Source organism: Puntigrus tetrazona, chromosome 7, assembly GCF_018831695.1.
Source record: "Puntigrus tetrazona isolate hp1 chromosome 7, ASM1883169v1, whole genome shotgun sequence".
Taxonomy (NCBI): domain Eukaryota; kingdom Metazoa; phylum Chordata; class Actinopteri; order Cypriniformes; family Cyprinidae; genus Puntigrus; species Puntigrus tetrazona.
This window is the reverse complement of record NC_056705.1, coordinates 15,664,553-15,678,956: the sequence shown is the minus strand read 5'-3', so window position 1 is coordinate 15,678,956 and position 14,404 is coordinate 15,664,553. Positions and strand designations below refer to the sequence as shown.

The 14,404-nt window shown below is 37.6% G+C and overlaps 1 protein-coding gene across 16 annotated transcripts in view; it reads right to left on the bottom strand.

Moving 5' to 3' along the window:
* plekha7b (pleckstrin homology domain containing, family A member 7b) overlaps nucleotides 1–14,404 on the bottom strand; it is a 79,846-nt gene that overhangs the window by 17,573 nt on the left and 47,869 nt on the right. For 10 of the 16 annotated variants that reach the window (XM_043243810.1, XM_043243816.1, XM_043243818.1 and 7 more), the window contains 6 exons: nucleotides 14,089–14,189; nucleotides 7,795–7,970; nucleotides 4,515–4,955; nucleotides 3,000–3,534; nucleotides 961–1,044; nucleotides 575–700 (listed from right to left, as the gene is read on the bottom strand). In XM_043243810.1, the coding sequence (XP_043099745.1) occupies nucleotides 575–700; nucleotides 961–1,044; nucleotides 3,000–3,534; nucleotides 4,515–4,955; nucleotides 7,795–7,970; nucleotides 14,089–14,189 (1,463 nt within the window). Of the gene's footprint in view, nucleotides 1–574; nucleotides 701–960; nucleotides 1,045–2,999; nucleotides 3,535–4,514; nucleotides 4,956–7,794; nucleotides 7,971–11,470; nucleotides 14,068–14,088; nucleotides 14,190–14,404 lie in introns of those variants that run through there. The other 6 variants (XM_043243819.1, XM_043243822.1, XM_043243823.1 and 3 more) reach the window with 4 other exon arrangements.

The window sequence follows — 14,404 nt, the reverse complement described above, 5'->3', positions numbered from 1 at the left end:
TTCCACAGCGACACGGTAGTTGGGGACCTCTGCTGAAACTCATGTACGCCAGAGATCTAGATCTAGAGAGTAGAATGTGTCACAGCTAATGTCTGTTCTATCAAATGTTTACACTAATACTTGTGTAACTTTCTGACATTTCATATCCAAAACTACATATAAACAAGCAAACCAGTGATGGTTTTAATACATTTTCTGTTCATGGAAACATTCGATCATGTGAATGCAGGCAAGTCAACAAGCAACATGCTGTTATCTGAGGAGCAATCTGACGATCCAAAATACAAGAAAGGAAGAATCTACAAAAAAAGTCCAAAAAATGCAAAATGTGCAAGAAAAGATCTTCAAAAACACAAAACAGACTGTTACATTAAATTGCGCAGCCCAAGCTGTAACATTTTATTGCAGACTCCATGCTAACGGAGAGCTAACACCAAACCAACGCAATCAGAACTAATACCAACAGCGTACGATAGTCAGATGAGCACAGTATGGGAGTTAGGAAAGGAGGGCATGATATGCTCAGATGGGAGGGGGCTCAAGGTGGGTTGAGGGGGAAATGTGACCCTCTAACCTGCAAACTGGGGCCCGAGAGGCCGTTGTGCTGGTTCTGCAGGTGTGTGAATGTGTCGCTGCGCACGCTGGCCATCTTGGCCCGGTGTCTCCTGAGCTGGATGAGCAGCAGGGTCAACTCCTCCGGCTGCAGGACAGCGGGGAGATGGGAGAGAAAGCACTTCAGGAGGTGACCACCAGGGCAGCGCCAAGATGTTGTGAATTTTGCCCAATAGAAGTGGAGAAAGGCGAACTGTATCTGCGTGATTTTAATGATACAGCTCAACTCGCTGTCTCAAAACTAAAAAGCAAAAAGCTCCTTGTGGCCAAAATGTCATCTACCAAGCACATCCCCTATTTTTCCTAGATAGTTTGTATGGAAAAATCTACTCTCTAAGGAAGTCTTACCGTTTTTCCATGCAGACTCGGCGCACTGACTGTGTGTGTGATGTATCCCATTGTTGGCATGGATCTTCTCTCTATTTGTGAGGTCTGTAAATACACAGAAGTACCAAAAATGTTTACAGTGAAAATTGAGAACATCGCAGTTCAATCACTATTAATCTCAAATAGATATTGCACATTTTTCAAGTTAATTAAAAGGCAGTTTCAAAGTAGAGCACATTGTACTTATTCATCTGTTCAGTTCAAGCTAAGAAACTGTGTGCTTGATTTCAAATGTGCCAAAGGGCTTTGAGGGTTTGACAGTTTTGCTTAACATACAAAATTCTTCATCTAGGCCCATCGTAGCACCTCAAAAGGACACAAACAACAAGAGATTTAATTAACTACACATAAATTATCTTTAACCTGCTTTCTTAAAATAACATTTGTTTGCTACCAGCAGAGTAGCACTGTAGACTCTGTTTCCAATGCGAATCCCACGGCACTGCATTTTTGCTGTATAATAGGTTTTTTATTTAAATACAAGATCAGAAGAGAGAGACCACTGCTGAGGAGGTTTATAGGGGCTTTGCTTAGCCTTTGGCGAATCTTATCAGCTAAACACAGTCTAGTTATCATCCACAGAGGTATGCTCCACGACAGCAGCTATGAAAACACACTGTACGAAACACAAAAATCTCAACAGAACAGCTCTACGAAACACACTCTAATCTTTGAGATTTGCAGCTGGGTAGTCGATATCACAAGTCTAGCAGTAATATATTGCAGAACTTGCTATATATTACTGCTAAACTTTTGATATCAGTTCTGATGTAGAAATCATCATTTCTTATTCTTTTCTCATTTTTTACATGCACTACTTATGACTTTCAATTAATTAATAAAAATAAGACTTTCGATTAATTAATGAGATACTGCAATATCTGTACTTTTATAAATGCTTGAATACAGTTCAAAAAAGAAAAGAAAAGATACTATGGAACACTCTAAACTTGAAGGCAAACAAGTCATTGAAACTTTTGAAAAACTTGTAACGGTTACAAGCTTTAGCACCTAAAATAGATATTCTCCCACTACTGTTCAAAAGTTCATGAGAATCTTTTAGGTTCCACTTTTATTTATTCAAAAATACAATAAAAACAGTAATATTATTAAATAATAAGACATCTTTATTTTATCATTTAAAATATTTAATTATATATTGTCATTTATTTTAGTTTTTTAATATTTATTTTAGTTTTTACATTTTCATACTTTTTTGTTATAATAAAGCTGAATTTTCAGCAGCATTTACTCCTGTTTTCAGTGTCACATGATCCTCGGGAAATATTTCTCACTATTGTTCTGCTTTATAGTTTTTTGTTTTTTTTTCAAGATTCAAACATTCTCAAATCATGCTAATCATCAAACTAAAAATCACCCTAAAATACTATATTCTCAATTAGCTGTAAATTGTTATGCTGTAATATAATATGTAATGAAGCAATATTTACATTACTTTCACTTGCAGAATTTTAGATTCAGCTGTATATTTTTTGTGGTGTCACTGCACATTGATTGAAGGTCTGTTTTTGACAGCTTCTGTGAATCTTTCTGTTGGAGGCATTTAATTAGTGAGTTCACACGAGTCCTGACGTATGCAGAGCAGAAATGGTAGTGACAGTATGTTAACTTGTAAGAGACACAGAGGCTTCTGTGACTGCTGCCGCGTGTGAACGTGGAGCTGGGAGCAGCGCTCTCATGCGAGGGGGGGGTGTAGCTGGCAGATGCTACTATTTGTCACACAAGCATCTTCAGCGACACACACAAACAAAAATGCTCTCTTTTAACACACCCTCTGCACCTGGAAATCAAGGCCTGATTGAAGACTGTGTGAATCCCGTCACAAAGTCCAAATCAAAGCTTGAGTAAATGGAAAGTCGGTTTTCCCATAACCCTTAATGCCTTTGGTGGTCAACGCGTCTGTGGTTAGAACAAAGAAAAGAACTCACCACAACTAATTTGAAATTGTGAGATTATGTGAACTGCTCCACGTTCCCTACCTTTGAGATCTGGGAACATATTCCTCTGGGAGAACCCAAACTGGGAGTGTCTACGGTGGCGAAGTCATCCAGCGGGCGTACCGTCACCCTGTCTGCGGGCGTGTGGGGCCTACGTGGGGACAAGGACTTGGAGGGGTGGCCGGGTGGGGGTATGTCACATGGTGATGGTGGCACAGATATGGATCGTGGCATTTCCAAAGTAACTCTGAAGGCAGACGTGTCCATGTAGTCAGGGCCGGTGTAGATTGGTGCAGTGGGGCTCCCATGGCGGAACTGCTGGCGCTGCTGCCACTCGTACAGCTGCCACACCATGCCCTCTTTAGTGGCCAATCGCTCATCAGTGGACATACGGAAGTGACTAAGACGGTCGTGGGCATACTTGTAGTCACTAGGCAGGTTGCGGGGCACTGGTGGGGAACTGCCTCCGGAGTGGTGGCGAGTGGTCTTTGGCAACGACTGGTACGTCTCCATCATGACGGACTTAGGCTGGAGAGGTGGTGTCCGTCTGGGTAGGGTGTACTCAGCAGTGGGATGGCTGTAATTTTGATAAAAAAAAAAAAGTTAGCATTCATATACTACACACAGTATTTTTATATTGTTTTAAAATGTTCTGGCCTGAGCTGTAAATTAATTTATTAATTATGTAATTATTTATTTATTGATCACCACTAACAATAATAGCTAATATACTACCTATTATACAAACAATAATGGTTTAATTGTGCCTTATGAACTTTCTGGTGACAATAAGTAACTTTGCACATACACGTCAACTAACTTTCCTAAAAGTTTTAGAGTATTTGTAAACTGGTAGTGTTAGGGTTAGAATAAGTTGGCGTGTTCTTGAAAAGTTACCTATAGTCAATATAATGTCTGTTGGTAGATCATCACAATAAAGAGTTTTGAGAGAAATAATAATCAGACAGTGTACTTATACTCTAATAAAGGTTAGCTGACATGCAGGTGCAAAGTTACTTAGTGTCAACAGAATATTTATAAGGGACCATAATAATAATAATAATAATAATAATAATAATAATAAGTATAGTATATATATATATATATATATATATATATATATATATATATATATATATATATATATATATATATAAAGAATTTCATTTTAATAATATAATAATAATTTACAATTTATAAATTGAAAAAAACCTAAAGGTTAAGGTAACTTAAGGTAAAAGGTTAAAAAAACTGAAGGTAATTTTACAAGGGTGTTTTTCTGTCCCTTTTATTTTAAGTGCAATAGTGTAAATGTTATTACTGGATGGGTTTTACAAACAAAAAGAAGAATGTTTCTACAAGACAAAACACTGCCTTTAATATTAAGTGAGTTTACATCATAACCACTAGTGGGAGCTCCTTCATAAGAAGAATCTATATGTGAACAGAATGGCTTGAGTTCCCAACGTTACATCATTTAATTAGAGTATTACATATAACCCTGTATGCTTTTCAAAATGTTTTCCCCTTATTACAGCACAAACACACAAAACTGACCTTTTGGGGTCTCCTTTCTGCACCTTCACCCAGTGCTCGACCTGAGCCAGCGCAGTTTTTCTTTGTACCTTTTTCTCTGTGTCTGTTCGGGGAACAAGGCCCCTCTTATACACCACGTTCCCGTTCTGATCAGGAGGTATGCCTGTGGGGGGCAGCCCGTTCCTGTGAGTGGGCACTGTAGAACTTGGGCGAGAATGGGCACCTGATTGGGAAATCCCTTCCATCTCCATCTCTCCAGAGGAGATTTGAACAGGATCCTCGAACACTTCCTTGCTGTAAACATAGCAGTCCTCCCCATCTCTCTCCGGCCTCAGCTCTGCCACCTCTACATGTGCTGTCTGCTGGAGGCCCTCGGCCTGGGAGGAGCTTTTAATGCTGCTGCTGAAATGGTTGCTCTGTGGGACTGCATGCTGCTCAGGTTTGAAGCTTCTTTCGGCTTCTCTGTGAAAGGGAAGAAAGTTATGTAATGACCTTCAACATGAGATATAGCTTAAGACTTATTTATGATTATGTATCATTATTAGGAAGCAAATAGCACAGAAGTGAGTTTAGACATTTGCATTAAATCTAAATCTAAATCTATCCTAATTGCAACATGACATTACAAACATATATGACATTCTTTCTTCTGTGAAACATCAAAAGAAAAAATTAGCTTAACATCTGAGCTGTTTCTACTACACACTAAAAGTGGAGTAAAAGTACAAAACTATGCCATAAAAAAAATCATAAAAATTGCTCATGTGACTCATGCACTACTTTATACACTGTATTATAGATACTAATATTTAAAACACTGAGGTCTGTAAGATTTTTGATTTCGATATAATTATCTAATGCTTACCAAAGCAGTATTAATTAGATAAGAAATACAGTAAAACAATAAATATTAAAATAATTTTTAATACAATTTTTTAATACAAAATATAATTTTTATTCAAAACCGAATGCATTAATCCAGTTTTCAGTGTCCACAATCCTTCAGAAATCATTCTAACGTGTTGATTTGCTCAAGATGTTTTTCTTATTACTGTTGAAAGCAGGGGCTGCTTAGTATTTTTACGGAAGCCAAACACTTTTTGTGCCCAGATGAAAACAGATTTGGTTTCAAAATCATTACATAGCTATCAACTATCAATAATTTCATCAGTCCGTTATAGCTATTTAGCTATTGATTTTAAAAGCTTATATTCAATCATACGTTTATATTTAACTATACGTTACCTTTAAAAGTTTATATTCTATTAAACGCATCAAACATTAAAAATCGAATTGACAAGGTAAAGCCACCGCATGCAATACTGTCAATCTATCTCTAGATGGCACTGTTATATTACATTCAAAACCTCCCTCAAACAAATCAAGGGCCTACAGAGAAACCTCAAAACAGTACAGTTCCTCTAACATTGACATTTCACCCCTCACCGTGATCAGACAGGTCATCTGGCATCAGATTGGCAAGCATAGCAATGCTCCACATTTTGTGTAAAAGCATTTGCCTGCAAAATCCGACCAATACAGCCACTACACTAGACCCACCATAAATGACATTATAAACCACCTATAGGGTTATTAACCACCTACTCTACTTTTATGTATACTATAAAAGCCCAGCTATAAGAAAAGCCCCAGGGACAAACCCTCTCTGCACTTGGGGCAGCACATTAACATCACGCCCCGGTCTGAGTGCTGTGTTCTGGGCTGGTGGCCCACAGTCAGCTGGCTGCAGCGTGCCGCAGTGATACTCCTCCCCAGAGCTGCAGTGTCAAAGTGTGCACAACTATGGCACTGTGCCTCTGCACCAGCGCAACAGCAGCAGATGAACTGTTTTCGCTGTACCCCTGATCTATATACATCACCTCAGATACGAGCTTTAACAAAACGTTCACCTAAAAATGTACATTTGCCGAAAATGTACTCGGGCTATTCAAAACGTAGATGAATTAGTTTCTTCATCAGAACAGATTTAGAGAAATGTTGCCTTCGATTACTTACTCACCAGTGTATTGTCTGCGGTGAATGGGTGCCATCAAAATGAGAGCTCAAAGAGTTGATAAAACATCATAATAATCCACAACATAAAGTATTATTGTCAAAAGAATGTTTCTAAGTGAATTTCAAGAAGTTGAGAAGCAGCGAATTCAAAAATACAATGAAGTCAGCACAAAGAGCAAAGCTGCAGTCATATTGAGCCTAGAAAATTACTTTAAACCCCAAAGTCCTGCAAGTAGTGCACTTTTTAGGTTTGCGTATGCTTTGAATTCAGCCAAGATTTCAATTTGTGATGTTTAGACGCTCTTTATAAGATAAATATCTTTGTGCTTTGTGAATTCGCAGTTCAGAGCTCACCAAACTTAAATTTGAGCGCACGGTGAAGGAAAAGGGTTTTTTATTTATCTTTTTTCAAGTGCGTGCCAGCCTCCTGAACGAATACAAATGAATGGAACTCAAAGTCAAGAATGACTTTGACAAAAATGACAAGAATGACAAGAATGAACTCTGATAGATGGCTGACACCATTGGACAGCCTTAACTAAATAATCTTAACAGTGGTGTAGAAACCATTAAGACCACTTCACTTCTAATGTGTATGAAATTCTCATAGCTGTAAATATCAGTCATCACACTACATTACACACAGGCCAAGGCAAAAAAAACATAATATCAAAGAATTAGAAAAAATAAAGTTTAAGTGACTGCAATGAGTGTTAAATAGAGGAAAGTCAAGTGCAAGAAGAAAGCAGTGGAGAGAAAAATCAATACTATACTGAGTTATTTTATCAAAATGTCTAAAAGCCAGTTTTAAAGAAAAAAATGAATAGTATTAACATTTTAATATGACATTTATCAGAGAAAGAATATGTAAGAGAACATAAAGGGACATCTGAGGCATTCAAAGGGGTTTGACTTGACCTTGATGGAGTAAAACACATTACAGTGATATTATTAGGTAATGTTATTTTTCTTGGCCAGGGGTTCTTTTTATTAAAATAAAGTATATTTCTATCAATCCAGCACAACCAGGAAGATATGTTAAGGAAGTTTTTTAATCCACTGGTATATACAATTATTTATTCATTTTTGTATTTTGGATGCTTTTATGTATTTATATGCATTTGCTGTCTGCTTTTCTCGTTTTGTATTATGTCTGACAAATAAAATCGCTATTTGAAAACACATTTAAATGAATAAAAATGTAAGGGTTATCCGGTAAACACACTGATCTTGTTTCTAGACACCAGCCCTGAGAAAAGATTTGCAGCAGCAGGAGGTGACTGACCTCTTCACGCCATGGCTCTGCATCAGTGCAGCCTGGTTCATGGCCCGGATCCAGCCATTCATGTCCTCCTGTGTGTCGGCGCTGAAGAAATAGGTCCTCATGCCACAGTGCTCGGCCTGCGAGCCAATCAGAGAATTCTTATTGTAAATGTAGGAGCGCATTCCCGTGTGGCAGGCCTGAGGGAGAGACAGAAACAGAGGGGACCGTCAGCTATGACCATACATAGAGTTTGCACGTGCATGTGAGGCCCCCGGACCAGCGGGGTCCAGTATTGCTGTGACAGCATCACTGTAGCAAGCTCAGGAGTCATGCTCAACTGGTCTGTTTATTTTGTTCATCAGAGCTGAGGAAATGGCCTTTAAGAGGATTACCAACCAATGATAACTGCATTATCATTGTTACAAATACTACCATGCACTTCAGTCAAATGACCTGCACTAGTGATCTGTACTGTGCAAGCATTTGAGACTTTTGTTGAAAAATAATAAATAATTGTTGTACTGCAGTCAGGCTATGCTTCAGAATATGAAATCAGCCTGGGGCAAAATGCTTATAAAAGAAGTCTACTTCTCAGCAAGGCTGCTTTTATTTGGAAAACAGTAAAAAAATTATAATTTAATAATAAAAAAAAATTAAATAACCATTTATATTTTAATATATGCGATTCTTTGACTAATAAAAAAGTTATAAATTAAAAGCTTAACATATATATGTCAATCTTGATCAATTCAACATCCTTGCTGAATAAAAGTATTAATTTCCCTTATAAAAATGTGACAAACAAATGTGTGGTTTTTTTGAGCTATAAAATCACAATTCTGCTGTACCTGGAAGAAATACATTTGTTATATGGACATTAAGTAATCGGTAACCTTTTACTTTTTTAACCCTGAGGTAGAACTAGGCTTCCATAAAATAAAAACCCATCAATGTCAGAAAATCAGCACCTTTAGCACACAGCAAAGAAATGATAAATCAATAAACTTGAAAATAGAGATGACTGAAATTCTTTTCTATTTATTTCACATATTCCAGGAGTATCATATCATTTACTTCAGCAGAGGGTTTGCACACAAGTGTGTCTGTGCATACCCTCCCTCTCTTCAGTTGGTTATCAAGAGTACACATAAGTGTTCAAATACTTTTTGGGTCAGTTGTATATGCCAAACACCGCACAAATGTTAAACAAACACAATGTTAAAGATGCACACAAATGCTTAATAATACTTACATAAACAAAGCTGTTAATTCTCTTACTCTGTTTAATGCCAGGGTTAACGCCCCCCTCCCAGCCCAGCTAAACTAGCTCCATGCACCTTCTGTTCACTAAATCTGCTACTGCCAAAATGCAACTGTTGGTCTAATCTCTCTGATGGGGGTACGGCCACCACTCACACGTCTAAACGCTTACAAACACTGAGTCCAGCTCAGCGCTTTTGCCAGTCCCACCCAGACCCATTCAGACAGGCGGCAGACCATCCCCTCCACCTCTACGACAACACACACACAGCTTACATCTGGTAACATTGACTCATTCTGTAGAAAGTCAATGCAGGGGCCTTTGGGCTACATCGAAGGTGCTTCTTAATTCACAACTCGACAGCTGCAGCTCTGCTCACGGCACATCTCTTCTGCCTCTCAGGAGTCTATTATCCTGCCTGTCACACACTAATGGCTAAAGCAGCCCCTCCAATATCCGATATTGGCTCCTGAAGTCTCCATATTATCCTACTGTTTTCTCATTGACTTTGTTGCAGTTCTTTGCCCGACAGCACACATGCGTTGACCAGAGAAGTCTATGTGATGTGTGCGTTGTCATCTGAAAAACATATCAGCAAATCTTAACACTCAAAATGATTGACAGACTGTCTAAACAATAGTGTCCTGCATTCTTCTGCAGTTTACAGAACCTAGGGTTGTCAAAGAGACATAGTGATAGAGATAGTGATCTGTAATGACAGAGTAAAACACAAAAAAATGTCCCTATTACAAAAATGCATTTAAATTAATTTAATAAAATATCTTACTCATATATATGCATCAACACATTCAAATATGAATAAACTAAATAAATTTGCAACCACAGAAAGCAAAAACAATGCACAAATCTTGTAACCATTAATAACATATCACGACAAACAATGAGAAATGGAAGACAAAACCTGCGCATGAAAAAAGTGATTTCAGTGCCTGTTGTAATATATCATATATCAGCTGCTGAAGGAAAGCATGTCTGCTGATATATATTCTTCTCACATGCCTGTCTTTAAGAAGTTAATGAACTCAGATTACCCATCTAGTCCTGGGCTTTCATTCAGCGTTATCCCTCTAAGAGGGATATGCAGTAATTAATCAGAGGAATTTGCTCAATCACTCAACTCCTTCAGAGGTTAAAGGAATATTCTGGGTTATTTACTACTTATTATCTATGGACAGTATCTGTGGCACAAAAAGCAATATTCCTAAGGTTGTGAAAAATGACCAAAAACAGAACTATAGTTTAACTGTTATGAAAGAACGCAAAATATTCAACTGTTGCAAAAGAACAGCCATAAAAAAAAGTTACTGTGTTTTTGTATTGTGTATTTAAGTAATGTCCGATATAAAAAAGATTTTTTGTTCGTGGGACAGACAAACGGGATAAATCAAAGTTAAATCTGTGGAATTCAAAATCATGCTACAAATGTTGTCCACATTCTTTGAAGTTAAACATTCAAGACACTGCATACATACATACATACATACAAATGTTTAATTCCAAAACCTATCCTTTGTCTTAATGTCTGTGAGAAATTAACATTTGGTTACACACATATTTTAATAGTACAGAATAACAATTCAGATTTGTTATATATTAAAAGTTTGGGGTCATTGCTTTTATTTAAAGAAATGAATACTTTCATTCAGCCAGGATGCAATAAATTTGTCAAATGTGACAGGAAATGTTATGAATGTTACTATGCTGTTATTTTGAACTTACTATCACAGTTTTCAAAGCTGGTGATAATAAGAAATGCTTCTTGAAAACTAAATCAGAATATCAGAATAATGTCTGTAGAGTAATACCGGCTGAGAATTCAGTTTTGTTGTCACAGCGATAAATTACATTTTAAAATGCACTGAAAATATGAAACATGTAATATTTCACAGTATTATTGTTTTTACTATTTTTAAAGCAACAACATTAAATAAATCTTACCGACCCCAAACTTTTGAACAGTAGTGCATATACATGTAAATGTAACTTATAATTACATTCACACTCAACAATAGACATACTTCACATTATAGTTACAGTACTGAAAAATGACTGACAGCATATGAGTGTAAAAATGTGTGGATGATAACCACCACTGGAAATACTGATGCATGTGATGAAGTGAGAAGAGGAACTGAGCAATGCCAGTCTGCAACAGTCCTTATCTTTACTATGAGTTTTACACATTCATAAAGGCATATCAGCATATCCAATATTCACATCAGGGAGATGAATTGAAAAAAGGGTTGTCGATCTGGCATTGCCTGTTCCTGAGGAAGCAGAATGCATGCTGAAACACATCAATGCACATGAACTATGTGCATTTTTCATTTTCATTTTTCTGCCTAGGAAAATGCCATACACGGGATGGTGATGGAGTGGAGATCCGCTGATAGTAATGAATGGAAATTAAAGTACCTATTCATGCAAGAGGCTGACTCAGGAGACGGCCCTTCCACCAGATGCACCCGGTTCAGCTCCCATAATGCACCAGGTCACAACAGGAAGCAATAGGCCAATAGGAATGAGAGAATAAGAGTGAGTTGTGCAAAAACAGAGGGAGGTGAATCACGGCCTGTGTGAAAAATGTTAACCAAAACTAGAAGATGTGTTGAAATGTCCCCGGTTGTGAAATATCAGTCAGATAAGCAGGGTGAGTGGAAACGCAATTAACATTAGAGGCAGCAAAGCTAAGCAGAAATACGCCACTGGGAGAGCAAAAATACAACACTCCAGAGAACAGGACAAGATGAGTAAACTTTGTAATATTTAATTGCTGCAGATGAATCAATTAAAGCTAAGAATACTAAGCTTGAATTCAAATACATGTTATATAATTTCCTAAATGAAATATAAGGATTCATAACTGCCAACTCCTGTATTCCCAGATCTGACAACTGATTCTCTTTGAAAGCTTGAATACCCCAAAAATTTGGTTTTCAAGCTTTCAAAATACTGCTCATATCACATTTACCATTGTTCTGTGAATTTCCTATGTGCAAAATCCAGGCATTTCATTAGAAATTCACACACAAATTCACAATATTTTCCTCATGCAGATTTGACCAAACTCACTACCGACATTTTTAAAGACAGACAGTTTATTACGAAAAATAAACATGCAAGACTCTTCTTCACATGTACAATATGCAGACAAACTAATTAATTGCCGACTAAGAGAAGGCAGTTAGAGCAGAAAACATTAGACAAACAGCATACCTCGGGGTCTAATTCACATAAAAATAAAGCAGCCAGATGTTCAAATAGCTGCTGGCTAGTTTCACTGATAGAGATCTCCTAACTAACAACCTGCTAATTAACACCCAGAGCGCAAATGAGAGAACAAGGTCTCTCACCTTGCTCTGGAACATTACAGACTGTAGGGCAAGTAAGAGGGAGGATATTAGAAATAGAGTAGATGTATAATTAATCTGCCTGCTGGCACAATAGTCAAACAAATTCCAACACTGGGGAATACGGGCAGGGTAATGGAGTTTGAACGATGCACTGTGTACCCAAAGGGAAGGATGACTGAGCGGAGGAAATGAATGAGCTGCAGTGATGGGATCAAACATTCCTGGAGTATTGTTCTTCAGAAGAGGCTTTGCTTCAGGAGGAGACTGAGGTAGATTAAGCAAAAACGCAAAGCTTGACACAAATTTCAAAGTTAGAGGTTAGCTATCAGTGGAAAAAAACGCCGTTTTTTTTCCACCTCCGTGGTACAGGGGTTTAAGCCAGATTTGATTTTCTAGAGCATTAGGTATATTAGGTAAATGGTTTTAAGACTTCTGGGATATTCCGTTCTTAAACATTATTTCACCGTCCGCCAGACCGCAGTAAATAGTGGGAGGAAGTTTGTGAGGCTCAGTGGAAGCTTGCCAGCCATAGGCCTCACTCAGAGAAGGGTTTAGATAATGACGTTCCCATGTCTGCTCTGTAAAAAAGAACAGGGCTGTGGAAAACTTGGGTGGAAGCTCAGTGCGAATTCCTGTGAGCAAACAGCAGATTCGGTGATGACAACATTGTGATAACAGACATCAAGGGGAACGTTACCAGTTAAAAAGAGATAGGCTTCCTTTAAAAATGCAAAGAATAAGTCATGGGAGGCTGCAAGATAGAGTTTAAGTACATCAAACCATGCTGGTAAATGACACAAAGCTCAAAAAGCCTAAAAAAATGTTGGCATCAGCACTAATTGCATTTAATTAAATATTGTATATACACTTCAGTAATAAAGTTAGTAATGCAGTATAATATATTAACATAGTATTGAAGTGATAGTTTAGCAACAAAAAAAAAAATGATGTCATTAATTGCTCACCGTCAGATATTTCTGATGGATTTCGAGAGCTCTCTGGCCCTCTCAGATCAAAGTGTAAATAATGACAACAGTGTATCCGTGTATAGCGTTCGTGCAACATGACAGCATGCGTTATTTACATATGTGACACTCTCCAAAACAGAGCTATAGGATGACTCGGAGGAGACAAATTGTTGGAAAAAAAGCTGTTATTTTTGTTTTCCTTGCTCTCGGAATGCATCAAAAATATTTCAATTGATGAACGAAGGTCTTACAAGTTTGGAACGACATGATATTAAGTAATTAATATCAGAATTTTCATTTTTGGATGAACTATCTTTTAATAACTACACTGTTTAAGGCCACTAAGCATTTTAATTCATTTTAGTAGTATTTTAACAGCATTTTAATTTATAAGATGATATGAGACATATAAGATGCTTTTAACTTGGCATGCTCTGAGGGTCTTGGGTTCTTCACCTCTGTGACAAGAATATATTAAGAGTTGAGTTTTAATTGAGTACCTTATGAGCTTGTGAGCACCCTAAGCAGAGAAAGCTTACTTAGTTATTTGTCACATTAATCAGTCATCCCCTGACTGCTGCCCACACAACACCACTGATAATATGCCACATCACACAGACTTCCTGAAGGCGTAGTCAATGAAGAGAACGAAGGTGAGCCTACACACAGGAACAGAGTAGCATTAGAATGCAGATTATCATGACGCTCTTACCTTGAAGGCGTACTTGCGGCTGATGTGGTCCTCGGGTCCCACGGGGGAAATTACATAGCTGGGCAGAGGAATGCTTCCCAGAACTGTCTCTTCTCGACTATCTGCGATCATAGTACAGATTTTAGGCGAAAATGTTGGAAAGTGCTTAAGTTACAATTAAGAAATGGTTAGTTGCTTTGTTGGCAATATTATTAAACAGACAGCGAGACTCCACTCTGCCCACCAAAATGATTAAAAAATGTGCTACTTAATGTGAACTGCGTTAAAAAGCATATGATTATTCAACATGATATGTGCAAGCAATAGAGATAAAAAC